The 15345-nt window shown below is 39.1% G+C and overlaps 1 protein-coding gene across 9 annotated transcripts in view; it reads left to right on the top strand.

The window, feature by feature from the left end:
• KCNH7 (potassium voltage-gated channel subfamily H member 7) overlaps window positions 1-15345 on the top strand; it is a 336293-nt gene that overhangs the window by 311055 nt on the left and 9893 nt on the right. For 7 of the 9 annotated variants that reach the window (XM_060777976.2, XM_060777993.2, XM_060778001.2 and 4 more), the window contains 2 exons: window positions 3780-4028; window positions 10330-10498. In XM_060777976.2, coding sequence (XP_060633959.2) covers window positions 3780-4028; window positions 10330-10498 — 418 coding nt within the window. The remainder of the gene's footprint in view (window positions 1-3779; window positions 4029-10329; window positions 10499-15345) is intronic. The other 2 variants (XM_060777984.2, XM_060778048.2) reach the window with 1 other exon arrangement.

Below are 15345 nucleotides of genomic sequence, written 5' to 3' on the forward strand. Positions count from 1 at the left end.
TAATTTTATGGTTGGGGATCACCACAACATGAGGAACTGTATTAAGGGGTCGCGGCACTAGGAAGGTTTAGAAACACTGAGCTAAGGGAAGATCATGAAGAGTGTGTGGCTCTTCAGATGCTGTTGAATTGCATCTCCCATCATCCCTCATCCCTGGGTATGCAAGCTAGGGCTGATGGAAACTGCTGTGTCTGGAGAGCCACACATTCCACATTCTTGGCATATCCTTTTAGCATTTTGAGCACGTTGCTCTGAGAGAACTAGTACTTCTCTTCAATTACTGATGAGAAATCCCTCTTAGAGATCTTCTTTTTCCCTCTTGCTAGCGTAAGTATTCATACTTTTGCCTGAGCTTGTCTTCCCACTGAAGCGCTAAACATGGGGTAGCACTTATTTCTTCCCTCGCTTCATGTTAGCCAGGCAGTTACTATAGCAACTCTTTCTGCAGGAGCTTCATACAGAATTTAGACAATATCTGCGCCGCTCTTTTATCCTTTAGTGCCTCAACCACTTAATTTGCCAAGGATGGAACAATTGATTTGGCAATGCAGTTTCGCTTCACAAGAAATCTTTGTTTGGTATTAAAGGGAAGGAGTAAGAATGTCTTAATCAAATCCCAGACTTCTTTGACAACCAAGTCACAACACAAAGATTCTTTCAGATTCTGTTATCAATACCACAGCCTCGCATCTTTCATAGCATCCCCAACATATACGTAATTCAGGAGTTCGTTCATGAATTTCACTAGAGTTTGTTGGGGAATCACTTGATTTCTTTCCTGTTGTAACTCAGATAATATCAGCTTTCAGTACAGATATAGAGCATTATATTAAAGAAAATCTTCCTTGGGGGAGCTGAGGACAGGAAAATAGAGAAGAGTGTATCTATATTTGGGACAACATGTTTATGGTCTTCAGTGGGATCTTAGGTCAAGATTATATCTTGAGTTAATATCCTAGTTAATAAATAAACATTAAACCAGGATTCCCCGTTTCATATGTTACATTCAACTCTGGTTTAGACAAACTAGGTTCTGTATATTAGTAAAGCCATTGTGCAACAGAAAAGGAGATGAAAGGATGCTCATTCCCAGCTTCATAACATAAGATGTTTGAAATCAAGAATACCACGTCAAAACTACCCACAAAAAAGCAATACATTTAATTGTATCAAAGATAAAGGACCAAGTGGAAAATATTTATGCTATCCCCTAAGGATTTGCCAATTATCAAAGGAGAAGAAAGGAAAGAGATCCTCAAGTTCCGTCTTATTCACAAGAGTGACAAGAAGTAATAGGGGATGTATTTGTCTCCTCTACCATTATAGTATGGTGCCCCCAGTGGCACAGTGGGTTAAACCGCCGAGCTTGTGTACTTGCTCACCAAAAAGTCAGTGGTTCGAATCCGGAGAGTAGGGTGAGCTCCTGCTTTTAGGCCCAGCTTCTGCCAACCTAACAGTTCAAAAGCATGCAAATGTGAATAAATCAATAGGTATCACTTTGGCGGGAAGGTAACGGTGCTCCATGCAGTCCACATGACCTTGGAGATGTCTACAGATAACACCGGCTCTTCAGTTTAGAAATGGAAATGAGCACCACCCCCAGAGTCAGACACAACTAGACTTAATGTCAAGGGGAAACCTTTACCTTTACCTTTTTGCCATTACAGTTCTTGGTGGTATCAGATAAGGAATTTATAATGAGGATCAAGACCACTAGTAATCCTTGGAGGAGCAAGAATCTTTGCTCGTGGTGAAGGTATATCTTGAACATTGTGTCCAATCTTCACCACCTATTATTTTTGAGAGTTTGAGCAGAAGTGGAAAGTTAATTTGTCTTGTCCTCCTCATGTGCATCTTTGGTTATTCTCATGGGCACTGGCAGAATCTAGAAAGGGGATATAAACATTCTAGCCAAGTTCGTAAAGGAGATAAAAATGCTTCATTCCAGTTAAACAGGTAGATTTTTTTTCTATCAAGAAATAACTTAACAGTGTAAAGGCTGCCGTTCGGTACATATGCTGACACTCCATTAGTGAGTGAGAACCTTATTCCACAAAGCAGGTGGATCGCAATTAAAGCAGAATAACAGCAGGACTTATCACATGGTGAGGTTCTTCTTCTGTCATTTTCTCAGTGGGAGGCCGTTGGAGTGCATTTATTTTATGAAAGGAGGTCATTAGCAGATTTGTGTTTCTAAAAGAAACACTTTTTAGACTATTTCCGCCAGGAGAATGGCCAAGTCCCAGCCAAAGATGCTGTTGTCCTCCTGTAATTGGATTTAATGCCTTGTGTGATAAGCTCCTTAAAGTGACATAGGTCCAATCCACCACTGCAATTCACTTGTTTGGTTGTTGAGCATGTCAGACAGACCTCACAATGAGCATAGTGCCACTCAAAAGCCACCTTCTCTCTGATGCAATTCTTCTTTTCTAATACTGCCATTTCCCAACTAATGGAAAGTGGAGGGAGTTGCAGAGAATCATCCAACTATATTCATCCTACATGACCTCTCAAAAGTCATCTGGAAGTTTCTCATCATAATGTTATTCCTGTGTGTCCAACTATAGAGAAAAAACGGACACTTCTCTCTCATTCCCCATCAGCCAGAAAATGACCATATGGTGAAGTGGGGGCAGAGTCTGTGGCCAAACATGTGGCATCTGGACAGGAGACATCACACATACATAGGCATGATATGTCTCCTGATCTAAAACTTCAACCATAGTTGTCCATTGAAGTTAATAGGACTTAATTCTGAATAGGGCCTCAATCCAACACCTCTGTAAGAAAGCCGTTAGGGACACTGAAGATTTTTAAAGACCATTCTGTGTTCAAGAACAATGTTGGGCATGGAAATATGGCATTTTACACATTAAAATGCATGTTTTGCATGAAACAATTTTTCAAACTCTGGTGATTATCACTCATTTAGGTCTTTCCTTATCAAGGTTTCCAAATGCTTGAGAAACCTGGATTTGATTTTTTAAAACTTTTTTTTCATCCCAAATATTGAGATGGCTTTGATTATTTCTATTAGACAAGGCAGAATTAAGCTTACTACCAATGGCTAGAATTCTGTTAGAAGCAAATTCTGTTAGAATCAAAAAGTCATCATGATAGAATGGATGTATTCTGCTGATAACAGAGTTTCCCAGACAGCATATTCCTCTGTGTCTCATCTTGTAAGCTGTATATTGTGCATTATGTGTAATGGCTGTGCGTTCTGTAATTTGAATTGTAATTGTGTATCAAACATGGAGGTTGAATAGCATGTACCATATCTGGATATTTATACTATGTTGAGGGGATGTTGGTTCCCAACTAATGGAGCCAATAAATGGGATAATACTACAAACCAGTATTGAGACCTCCATGATAAACCATGGTGGCAATGAGTTATCATTTTTGTTGAAAAAAATATAATGAATGCAAAAAGAAAACACTGAAGTAAAAAAAAAGGAGTAAAAGAACAGTAATCCTTCATGAAAATACACATTTCCCCTATTTAATCTATTTATTTGCCCACAGTGTTTGTTTTTAAGCCCAAGGGTGCCAGATAAATTGTAGGATTCACTTGCAGAAATAAATATAAGCCTTTCTTGCAATAAGAAAACATTAAAATCACATTATCCTTAGAAAAGACTAAACTTCCTAAATGGTGTCATAACATTTTGCTGGCTTCCCCAAGGGCAAGAATAAATTTCATATTATTGATGATGATGATGGTGATGGTGATGGTGATGATGATGATGATGATGATGATACTTCTTTCCTTTTAGCAGATTATGAGAAAGATTTAGATTTGGTGGACAATACCAAACATCATCAAGACACCAAGAAAAATTTTGAGGAGAAAAGAAGCCGGTCATCGTCTTTTGTGTCATCTATCGACGATGAGCAGAAACCTTTGTTCTCTGGGATAATAGGCTACCCGTCTGTCCTGGGCAAAACAGCTGTCCTAGACCTTGAGGAGATGGTCCATGCAACGACAAGAATCCAGTCTGAAGGAAGAAGTCATTCTTGTAAAGGTAATTTGTGTATGTGTTCTGCAGATTTAAGGATCTGTGGAAAATTTTGTCTGTTTTATTCCTCCTGAGCAAATTTGCCTTCTGGGCAAATTTATAATTTCTCGTATTTAATCCCTTCAAGCAAGCATAATTCAAGTAATTATTCCTTCAAAAGGCTTACATTTGTATTCCTTTGTAGATTTAATGCTATTTTTGGACATCTTTGGTTATACAGTTACCACCCCCCCCCCCAAAAAAAAAAAAATTCATGAGGGTTTGGGATGCCAGAATCTCACAAAAGTGGAAAATCCATGAATTTGGTTAATTGTGTGTGTGTGTCAGGAGCAACTTGAGAAACTGCAAGTTGCTTGTGGTGTGAGAGAATTGGCCGTATGCAAGGTCATTGCCCAGGGGACGCCCAGATGTTTTGATGTTTTACTGTCCTTGTGTGAGGCTTCTCTCATGTCCCCGCATGGGGAGCTAGAGCTGACAGAGGGAGCTCAAGCTGCTCTCCTCGGATTTGAATTGCTGACCTATTTATCAGCAGTCCCGCTGGCACAAGGGTTTAACACATTGCACCACCGGGAGCATCGGGGTTAGATTACTTTTGTGAACAAACAGCAACCCCAAATTCATAAATAAACAAATCCACAAAAGTAAAACTTGTGAATGTGAGGGACTGACTTTATGATGCTTTCCATGCTTCTGTTTGAATACTATTTTGTTTTATTTGAGAAAATTTGTTTTACTATCATACCAAGCATAAAAAAGACTACAGATCAGCAAGAGCTGCTCATGGTGCCAAAACTGAATCCTCCATAAATTAACCTGCCATAGATAAATAAATGTAATCTAGATGAATGCATGCCTCGTTCAGCAAGAAGGAGCAGTTTTATGCATATGGGCTCAAGGTGCCTGCAGAAGAGATGGAATTCTACCCAGATACTGCAGAAAATGAGTCCAAAAAAAGATTTTTTTTCAACTTTCCAGAGCAATTAGCCTGCTTGTCCTGGGAAATTCCTGCTTGGCTTTCAGACTGTAGTCCATTCCATTTCAAGCATTATTGTTGCTTTATCTTGCTACAATTTGTTTGTTGCTGAGTCATGTAGGATAGGCAGATCATGTGGGAATTTTCCATGTTAATCCCACATTGGAAACTGCGGCAAAGTGTATTTCATAAATGATCTGCCCATCCAACATAATTCATCCCTTCACACATTTGTGATGCAACAGTAGTGCTTCTTTGTCTAAAAGGTAAAAAATAGAACACTGGGCGATTGCAAGTTTGTTTTCATTCCCAGTTTTCAATTTATAAAATTAGTAGGATTTTTTGAAAAACCAAGGTGAGTTTTCTTGGACTCAAATTAATGATAGCTTTGTTGCTCCACCTGTTGGAAAAACTCATACTGCATTCTTTTGTGATAGCACCAAATCCTGTGACAAGTAGCAACATTTTATTTGATGTCAAACAAGAAATGGACCACTCTACCAACCACCATGTCAGACTACACAGAAAAGCAATTGAAATACACAAGCATGTGGATAATTTCAACAGAAAGGAGGAAACCATGAAAATGAACAAAATCTGGCTGCCAGTATTTTTAAAAAACCTTTAAAATCAGGACAACAAATAAAGAACAACACTAAAAAAAACCAGGGGAATTCCAGACAGGAAACAATCAGAGCCAGCTAACACCCCCCAACAAAGAATTCCCCCGGGGAAGAAAGCAGCTAGGCTTTCAAGCTGCAAGGCCATTCAGTGCTAATCAAGGCGGCCATTTCACCATTCACACTTGCCTCAAGCAGAAAAGAGTTCTTTCTCCTACCCTGGACATTCCACAGATATATAAACCTCACTTGCCTAGTTTCCAACTGACCTCACAACCTCTGAGGATGCCTGTCATAGATGTGGGCAAAACATCAGGAGAGAATGCTTCTGGAGCATGACCATACAGCTCGGAAAACTCACAGTAACCCTGTGATTCTGACCATGAAAGCCTTCAATAACACAAGAAATGGACACATCATAAAAACCAACGAAAGTTGGGGAGAAATGACAAGTTATCATTGTGCTGTATAACTAAGGTGCAGATTTGCTAACTCTGTTGACAAGCATGCAACACTCATGGAAGCCAGATAACAACAGGGTTTAATGGATTGTGCCTTTAAAAATTACAGCCCAAATATATTCCTTAATTAGTGACAAGCAACAGAGCATCATCATTGGCTGACATTTGCAATTAAAATGTCCAGTACTGAAGTGCTGACCAATAACATGAAAACTGTTCATTGGATATAAATTGTGGAAATCTCTAAAGATACCGTTAAATATCCAGAATTCTGATGTCAAATTCAAAGTCTATAAAGTTGAAGTGATTTGTGTGTACTTTTGCTGATTTCCCATAAATATGTGCAAGCAAAGCAAGATGGTTCGGTCTCAGTGAATTCCATCAAACATCAATTCAATGGAACACCAATTGTTATGGTATTCCAGAATTTGAACTGTTGGCAGGTTTTAGTTTCCTTGGGTTCATCTGCAACACTTCAATTCATACATCTGAAGCTTGCTTTTTTTTTTCTTTGAGCCACTAGAAATGTGTTCTTGCAGCTATGGCAACATTTTCCAAGGTAACAGTGCAAACCGTACTGTGGACTAAATTTAGAGGATTTGAGATGTAGACATTTTCATTTTTACCAAAGCAAGATCTTTTTCCTTCTTTCTTTCCTGGTGTATCTAGTAGTGTTACAAAGAACAAATCATCTCTAATATTGGGTATGTGTCTCAGTATGTGTTTTTTCTCTCTCCTTTTTTAACAATGTTCAAATTGGTCAAGTTTAATTGTTTAATTGTCATTTTTAGTGGTATATATATAAAATATTTGTCTTTTGGTATATGGTTTTATTCTAATATTTATATATTGAAAACAATTGGACATGAATTCAGAACTCATTTATGTAAGAAGTCATTAAAACTGCATGGATTCGGTTTTCTTTGATTGATCTCCAGCATAGACGATATGCTACATTTGTACCTTATTTAGTACTTATTTCATTTATACTTTGTCTTGCCACTACAAATATGATATGAGGTGTCTCGCATCAAATTAAACCATATAAAATCTCTCTTTAAAAACATCTGCAATTATTAGTTCCTGCTGGATTACAACCTGCTGTACAGTAGCTCATGATTGCTTTTGAACTTTCCTATAATAGGGAATTATACTTGTTTTACTTTGTCTAAGGTTAGCAGGAACATGAAATTGGATCTTTTCTGTGGTAGCCCCAACATGTCAGAAATCTTTCATGCAATAAGTATATTTGTTTGCCTCATGGATTGCCTTTAAATCATCTGAATGTTTACAGCCGTTATTGATATGTTATTGATCTATGGGAGCCCCTGGTGGTGCAATGGGTTAAACTGCTAAGCTGCTGAACTTGCTGACAGAATGGTCAGCAATTCGAATTCAGGGAGTGGGGTGAGCTCCCACTGTTAGCTCCTGCTTCTGCCAACCTAGTAGTTTGAAAACATGCAAATGTGAGCAGATCAATAGGTATTGCACCAGCGGGAAAGGAACAGTGCTCCATGCAGTCATGCTGGCCACATGATCTTGGAGGCGTCTACAGACAACGCCGGCTCTTTGGCTTAGAAATGGAGATGAGTACCACCCCACACAGTCAGACACAACTAGTCTTAAGTCGGTGTTCAAAAGGTCTTCCTCCATCTGTCTGCAACAAAGTATACAAAACCGATACATGCCAAACAGCAAGCAAAGTCTCAACTAGTCATATATTATCCAGCTTTTTCAACTGCTTTTAAAATGCCCTGATTTCTCCTTCCTCCTCCCACTTTCCCTATTTGTTCTTACCTGCATTGGTGCAAACTGAGTTCAGTTAAAAAATAGTTTCCACGCAACTAACTTAGCAGGAGGGAGAGGAAAAGAGAGGGGCAGATTCTTGCCTTTCTCTGTAAATGGAGGCAAAAGGAAATTGCTGCACCCTCTGCTAGCTTATGTGTTTTTCCTCATTAATAACATTTCCCATCTTGACCACATTCTGATATTTTTATGCCACAGGTGTCCTGATTTTCATCTGTGAAATGTTGGAGGGTTTGCAGATAGAATGTCATTTAATGTTGAAAACTATCCCAGCAGAGCTTGGTGCCTGAGCAAGCACTCTTGCAAACAAAAGCTTCTAATCACTATGCACAAAACATACCCAGCTTCTGGAAGGTGTGAAATCTTGTACTGTGACAATCAGATGTGAATTCCCCTGTCTAATGACATGCTAGCTATACCGTACATAATTTGATCTTCAGTCCCTTTAGATTTTTTTTGTAAGTGATACTCTCAAGCAGAATAATCATATTACCAGTACAATTGTAGGACTTCCCAAAGCCATTCTCCAGGGCATTCTAGCATGCAGGGGCTGGTTACCTTCCTTTGCCATCCTTCCCCTTTGTTGTCTATTTATGTTTTTATTTTATTTTCAAAAAGAAAAGACATCAACAAATCTTCCAATGCTCCAAGGGCTTTTTTCCCCTGCCTCTCTCTTCTTCCACTCCTTCTTCCACATTTTCTGCTCCCTCCATGCCTGCTATCTTGCTGGTGTGACTGTGTGACCTTCTTTACAAATGATAGTACTCTAATTGAGGACATCTTTTATTTGAAGGGTTGTGTAGCCCAGGGGTGTCAAGCTCATTTTTACTGAGGGCCACATCAGCTTTTTGGTTGCCTTACATTTGTAATTGTAAGACTATAGATGTAACCGTGTTCCCTTGCCATTGGAAGCCTTGCAGGCCACATTAAATGATGTGGCAGGCCTCATTTGGCCATTTGACATATGTAGCCCATTGAAAAGTGAGAAACCGTAATAAGCAGATTAGAGCAGGGATTTTGAAGTTGCCCATTGCAGGTTGATACCTGAACAGCAGAACAAGCAGGAATAAATAATAGTAAATAATAGGACCTCATCAAATTAGTAAAATTACCCACCCTAGAACACTTGACTAATGCAGCCAGCATGGAGCCCGCCGGATCCCATCACTTGACATACAGCTGCTTCTGATTGGGCTCCTTGGTGGCTGCATTGGTGAAGTGTTCTATGGAGGGGGATTCTGAACACAGAAGACTACCTGTGTTCAGATTAGAAATCATGGGGATAGTGCAGGAGCATGCTGGAAAGATACACTTTCTGGTGTATGATGGGCAAGCGGGTGATGCTGGGTGATGGATTCACCCTGCTGCCCCACGATTTGCTCCACTGCCCTATGGATGCCTCTATTGTCCACCGTATCAAGGACCTCTATGTGCTGAGATCCATAGAGTTGAAAGAGACCACAAGAGACCTTCAGTTCAACCTCCTGTCATACAGAAAGACAGAATCCAAACACTACAAAACATAGATCTCGTAAGACTTGAATACACAAAGGAGCTGTTCCTTATCACCATTAGCAGCAACATACTGACATGAGCATCTTCACTATTGCAAGTCTCTGCATTTGCACAATTGCATCGATTAGATGATGCAATCTTTCCACAGTACTTCCACATAACCTCATAACTCTACCCCTCAAAATATTTATCAAAACAACACAAGAGGTGGTGCTGAGGTTTCAAGGAAAGCCATTTGCCCACCCTGTCCTCTTTTCAGCAGGAATATCCTAAGCCCATTAGATGTTCACAGTCATGGAAACAAAGCTTGGATCCCTCTCTTTCTGTTTGGGACCAATAGGCAGTGTCGGATTTAGGACAAATGAGACCCTGTGCTAGTTAAATTGTGAGGCCACTTACTTGAGCCCTGAAGACGTACGCTGCCTGCTTTGTGGCACACTTCCATAGACTATCAACTCTATGTCTCGAATTGCTCCTAAACAGAACACCTTCAAATTTAAAATTGCACCACATGATCAAAATCATTGTAAAAACAAATGCCAAAAAGATGCCCCACCCTTACTCCCATGGCCAGCGGGGTCCTGTACTTAAGCATACCTAAGCAAAATGGTAAGTCCAACACCGCCTATAGGCATCGTATTTTCATCAAAATTTTTCCAAATATCCCCAGCTCTAAATCATCCCTGAAATGTGCTTTCTAAGTGAGCCAGCATGGCCAAATGTGTGTGCCTCAGTCCAGTGTTCTGCAGAAGTTGCTTCTTCTCCTCACACATGAACCCTGCTGGAATCCCATAAATCAGTTGAGCATTAGTTCTGAAACAAAGGAAAATCACTTTGGGGCACAGGTTAGCATACCTCCCATTGGGTATCTTCATTCAAATCATATGTGTACTTGGCTGACCTTCATCTTCTATAATCTTCCATTTTGGCAGATATCACTGACAGAAGATTCTGGGAGGAGGATCACAACAGGGGCCAACAGGAATCATCCAGCCAGTCAGCATTACCTCATGTCACCTGGGGTATCTCTGAAACAGAAAGTGAGATCAACTATGGTGAAGTGGAGCAGAGGTTAGATTTACTTCAAGACCAACTCAGCAGGTAAAAAAAAAAAGCTATGAGGTAATGGTGAAGGATGGAACATTAATGAGATTTATAGTGAACAACTGTAGCATTTATACACCTTTCCATTGCTTACCTTTTTATCCCAGTATCTAGAAATGTAGTTTTGTTCACAAATATGGATAAACATTTTCAAGCTTTTTCTTCCGACTGTGTAATTTTATGAATTGTTTTTATTTTGTTTGGAACTCTTTTCCAAAAATTCATATATGAAAAATACAATAACTTTTGTACAAATACGTTTTTCAGTAAAAATCTCCAAATATGAAAAAAAAAATGGAAAATGTTCAGCAACTGTTGAAATGTTTTGAGATATATCAATACATTGTATCGCCGAAGGCTTTCATGGCCGGAATCACTGGGTTGTTGTAGGTTTTTTCGGGCTATATGGCCATGTTCTAGAAGCATTCTCTCCTGACGTTTCTCCTGCATCTATGGCAAGCATCCTTACTACCTCTGAGGATGCTTGCCATAGATGCAGGCAAAATGTCAGGAGAGAATGCCTCTAGAACATGGCCATATAGCCCGAAAAAACCTACAACAACCTATCAATACACTGTTTTTCATTGAGGATAAGCAAAATTGAAATAAATATTCTGTACCTTTATATAGTAATCCACATGCAAAATGGATGGATGGATAAATGTTATAGAATCTACTTCTGAAACAAAGCAATGGAAAATTGCCACTGTGGTTCAGTCAGTTCTTGGCATACAACAGATCTGCATTAGTATTACCATATTAGAGAGCCAGGATGGACTATGACTTTGGAGTCCAGAGTTCAAACCCCTGCTTGGCCATGGAAACACACTTGGCTGACCTTGGACAAGTCACACTCTCTGGACATTAGAGGAAAACACAGGCAAATCATGTTTGAAGAAATCTTGTCAAAACATTCCCGCAATATGTTTATTTTAACGTTCAAATTGGAAACAACTTGAAGTCACACAACAACAAAAAACCATAATTTATAATCTTCTTTTAGAGACAAGACACCTTTGGCTCAAGAACCTAAGTGCAGTCAGCCAAAACTCTCTGTATGGTGCATGAAGCTGTCTCAGCTAACTTACCCATATCCCCACTCCTTGGTCACATCCTTCTTGCTTTCATTTACTCTTTTATTATTTGTCCCAATCTTGCCATAGCTTGTGCCTTATGAAAGTGTGCCAGCTTGTTCCACTAGTCTTTCTGAACTTTCCTACTCAAGAATGATTTGAGCAATTGCACTGGGGACAGAGTTGTTGGACACATAATTGCTGAGCTACATACATGTTCCCTAAAGTATTTCCTCTGACACATTTTTTCTATATAATTTCTTTCTCCCTGATAAATGGGCTTTTGCCTCGGCGCTGTGGTTATAGAGACTAAATTCAGCTGCCATTAAAGTATACATTGCATGCATTCCCCTGCAGGGATTTTCATTCTCTGATATGAGAAAGATTTTGTTGCTTACTCAGTAATAAAGAAGTGCATGAAAGCTGTGAAGTGTGTGTGTGGGGGGGGGGGGGGGAGGAGTGGAAGAAAATCACCCTAAGTACCCAAACACTTGTTCTTACTAAGCCAAAAAAGTATGTATGTGTTGTCAAATTACTGCTAGATAAGCACCTTTGTCTGAATGTGTTCCATGTAATTTCTTCTCCAATTTCCCCTCTTGGTGTCTAAAATGTAATGGTGGCTGTGTGTTAAGGGGCACATCTATTAAAGCTGTGTGAACTAGAGCTCAGGGTTGCCATGCAATCCTAGATTATCTTATACTGCGTCAGTTTCAAGGTGTTTGGATTTTTATTTTGTTTCAGTCAGTAACTGTAATAATAAAAATGAACTGGCTTGGTAAAAATACAAGAAATACCACAATCCCCATCAGATTACAAGTAATTTATCATCTGTTTGGCTTGTAACCTAAGCAGGATCACCCATAAATTTTCATCAATATTTTGCAGCAGAAGAAAGAGATGCAGTTATATGGATTATGCAACCTCTCAGTGCTTATTTGCAAGTACAGTTATCGTGGGTGTTACGTTTCAGGACCACCCGCAAAAAGTGAAAATCCACAAAGTAGGGATGGTATATCTATATATTGCATTCCGAGGATGAGGCAGAAGTGAGGAGAGATTTAAAGGCACTGTACACTTTTTTTTTTTGCTACCTATATTTTATTTATCATGTCAGGAGCAACCACGCAGTTGTATTACATTTTTAACAAAACAAACAAACAGACAAAACACAAAGTTTGCAAGCTTGGTAGTTGATTAAATGTCCTTTGACCAGTATCTGGCCACTTGGAGGGCCTCTGGTGTTGCCGCAAGGAGGTCCTCCATTGTGCATGTAGCAGGGCTCAGGTGCATTGCAGCAGGTGGTCAGTGATTTGCTCTTCTCCACACTTGCATGTCGTGGATTCCACTTTGTAGCCCCATTTCTTAAGATTGGCTCTGCATCTTGTGGTGCCAGGATGTAGTCTGTTCAGCGTCTTCCAAGTCACCCAGTCTTCTATGTGCCCAGGGGGGAGTCCCTCATATGGTATCAGCCATTGATTGAGGTTCTGGATTTGAGCCTGCCACTTTTTGGACTCTCACTTGCATGAGAGAAGCCTCCTCTCAGGATTACAAGACATCCAGGCATCCCTTGGCCAACGTCTTCATAGATGGCTGATTCTCTCACTCCAGAAGAAACCAGAAACAACTTGCTAGCTATAAGGAAGGGGCTATAAGGCCATGTTCTACATACTGCTTTGTTTCAACCCCCGCTCTCTCTTTTATTTATGATTGGCTGCCTCTGTCCTGAGGGGGAGGGTAAAACCTCCTTCCACACTCCATCATTGCCAGGAGGTAAAAACCCATGAAATAGCAAGTCCACAAAAAGCAAACCACGAAGTAGCGAGGGAACACTGTAAAATCAATTGATAATTTTGGTTAATTCCATCAGTTAACATGCCTTATTTTAATAATAATAATAATAATAATAATAATAATAATAATAATAATCATCTTTATTTCTAGACTACCCTTTCTCTCCAGAAGGACTTAGGGCAGTTTACGCATAAAAAGGCAACATTCAGTGCCTCAAAACAGGTACAGACACATCAAAATAATACAGAATAATGGAGAGTGACAACAGAAAACTTACAACAAAGGATTTAAGCATCAAAACAAAAAAAAAACCAAGAACAATCAATTAAAACATAAAAGCGAAAACATAAATAAACATTACAGTGTACACCCTAAAAACACATTGCATTAAAAACAAGTGACAAAGGTGTTTCATTTAAGATGTATCATAACAGCTATCTAATACACGTAGATTAGCCAGCAGTCAGATTATCCAGAAAAAAAGGTTTAGATAACAGGTTGAGAAACCTATTCTGCCCAGTTTCAGCAATGAAGCAAAAGAAATAATACAGGTGATGTTGCATTTCACTTTCATCACAAATAAATCCCAAATGGGATGCCATCGTATTGTCAGTCTAACACATAATAGGACATTCCCTAAAATGGGATTTAGAGAGTTGAAATTCTGGTACCAGGCAAATAGGTTTTGAAGTCCTTGTTGGTATCATAGCCAAACATTAACAACTATCCAGTGACAAGAAAGGGTTCCTATGTCTTAGGACAAATGGTATGTTATGAAGTAAAGCTGAAGCAGAGTCTACTATAAACCCTTCACAACAAATTTGTGCAAATGTTAAAACAGCCACTAGGTGACATTAAAAAGACATTTATTGTTGCCAATTTTTTCAGGACCCCAACTTTGAGTGAAGAGGTTGGGACTCACAGTTTAAGAAGCAGTGATCTAAAGAGCATTTTCCTGTATTTTCCTTATGACAATAGTAACTGTAATTACAGTTTGCTTAATATTAAGCATCTAGGTGAGTTATCTTTCTGAGCAGCAGTTATAGTAACAAAGAATAATCTTATGGCTGATCAGTCTTGACTAAAATAACTACATCCTGTATAAAAAAAAATAAAAGTCTAAGATCTGAGTAGTACTATTTAACTGTACCAGAGTATTAGATTTGAGTTAACTTTCCACGACAATGCCATCCCATCTCAGAGGTCTAGTGCTTGAAACTTCAAGATCAATTACAGCTGACATGTTCCCAGTCAGCTTTTCTTTTTTCAACTGGAGTGATGAACCACGTAAGTCCTAACCAGCTGGCAATTGCTAAAACCAAAAAGAAGCATAGTGAAATCAATAAAAGTGGAAGTGAGATTTGAAGGAGCAGAGATATAATCTACCATGCTCACCCTTAAGGCAGCGCTGAAAGTAAAGTCACCACATTTATCTTCACGACTCCTTCCCTTTAAGTACAAAAGAATAAAATTGAAGAGGGCTTTATCTGCTGAACAGCAGCAGGATTGATTTGATCATTCCTCAGATCTTGGGACAGAAAGAGGAAAAGATAATCTTCCTCAAGACCCGGTGTAGCTATTAGTGCTTTATTGTCCCTGGCCATACATGTGTTGAAATCACCTGTCAGAACAATAATAACATCAATAGATCTATACCTCTGTTAACTCAATAACAGAGCACAACTTGTTCCAAGCTAACAGTATATAAAATGGTCAGTTCCTTTGGGAAAATATAGATGTTAACTATTAAAAGAAAGGAAATCTTCCCAACCCACACTTTAATTACAGAAGAGAACATAACCCTAGCTTGCTTCTCCATACTTCAATCCTAGGACCATATTAACAAAAATGGCAATGCTGTGCTGGTAAAGAAAGGACAAGATACCTGGCTTTTCTGCCCATTTATTTGCTTTAAATCTGAGTAAAATCACTTTCTCTGAATCCATAGTGACAACAGTTTTTGTAAACAAATAATATTGT

Source organism: Anolis sagrei, chromosome 1 (genome assembly GCF_037176765.1).
Source record: "Anolis sagrei isolate rAnoSag1 chromosome 1, rAnoSag1.mat, whole genome shotgun sequence".
NCBI classification, from domain to species: domain Eukaryota; kingdom Metazoa; phylum Chordata; class Lepidosauria; order Squamata; family Dactyloidae; genus Anolis; species Anolis sagrei.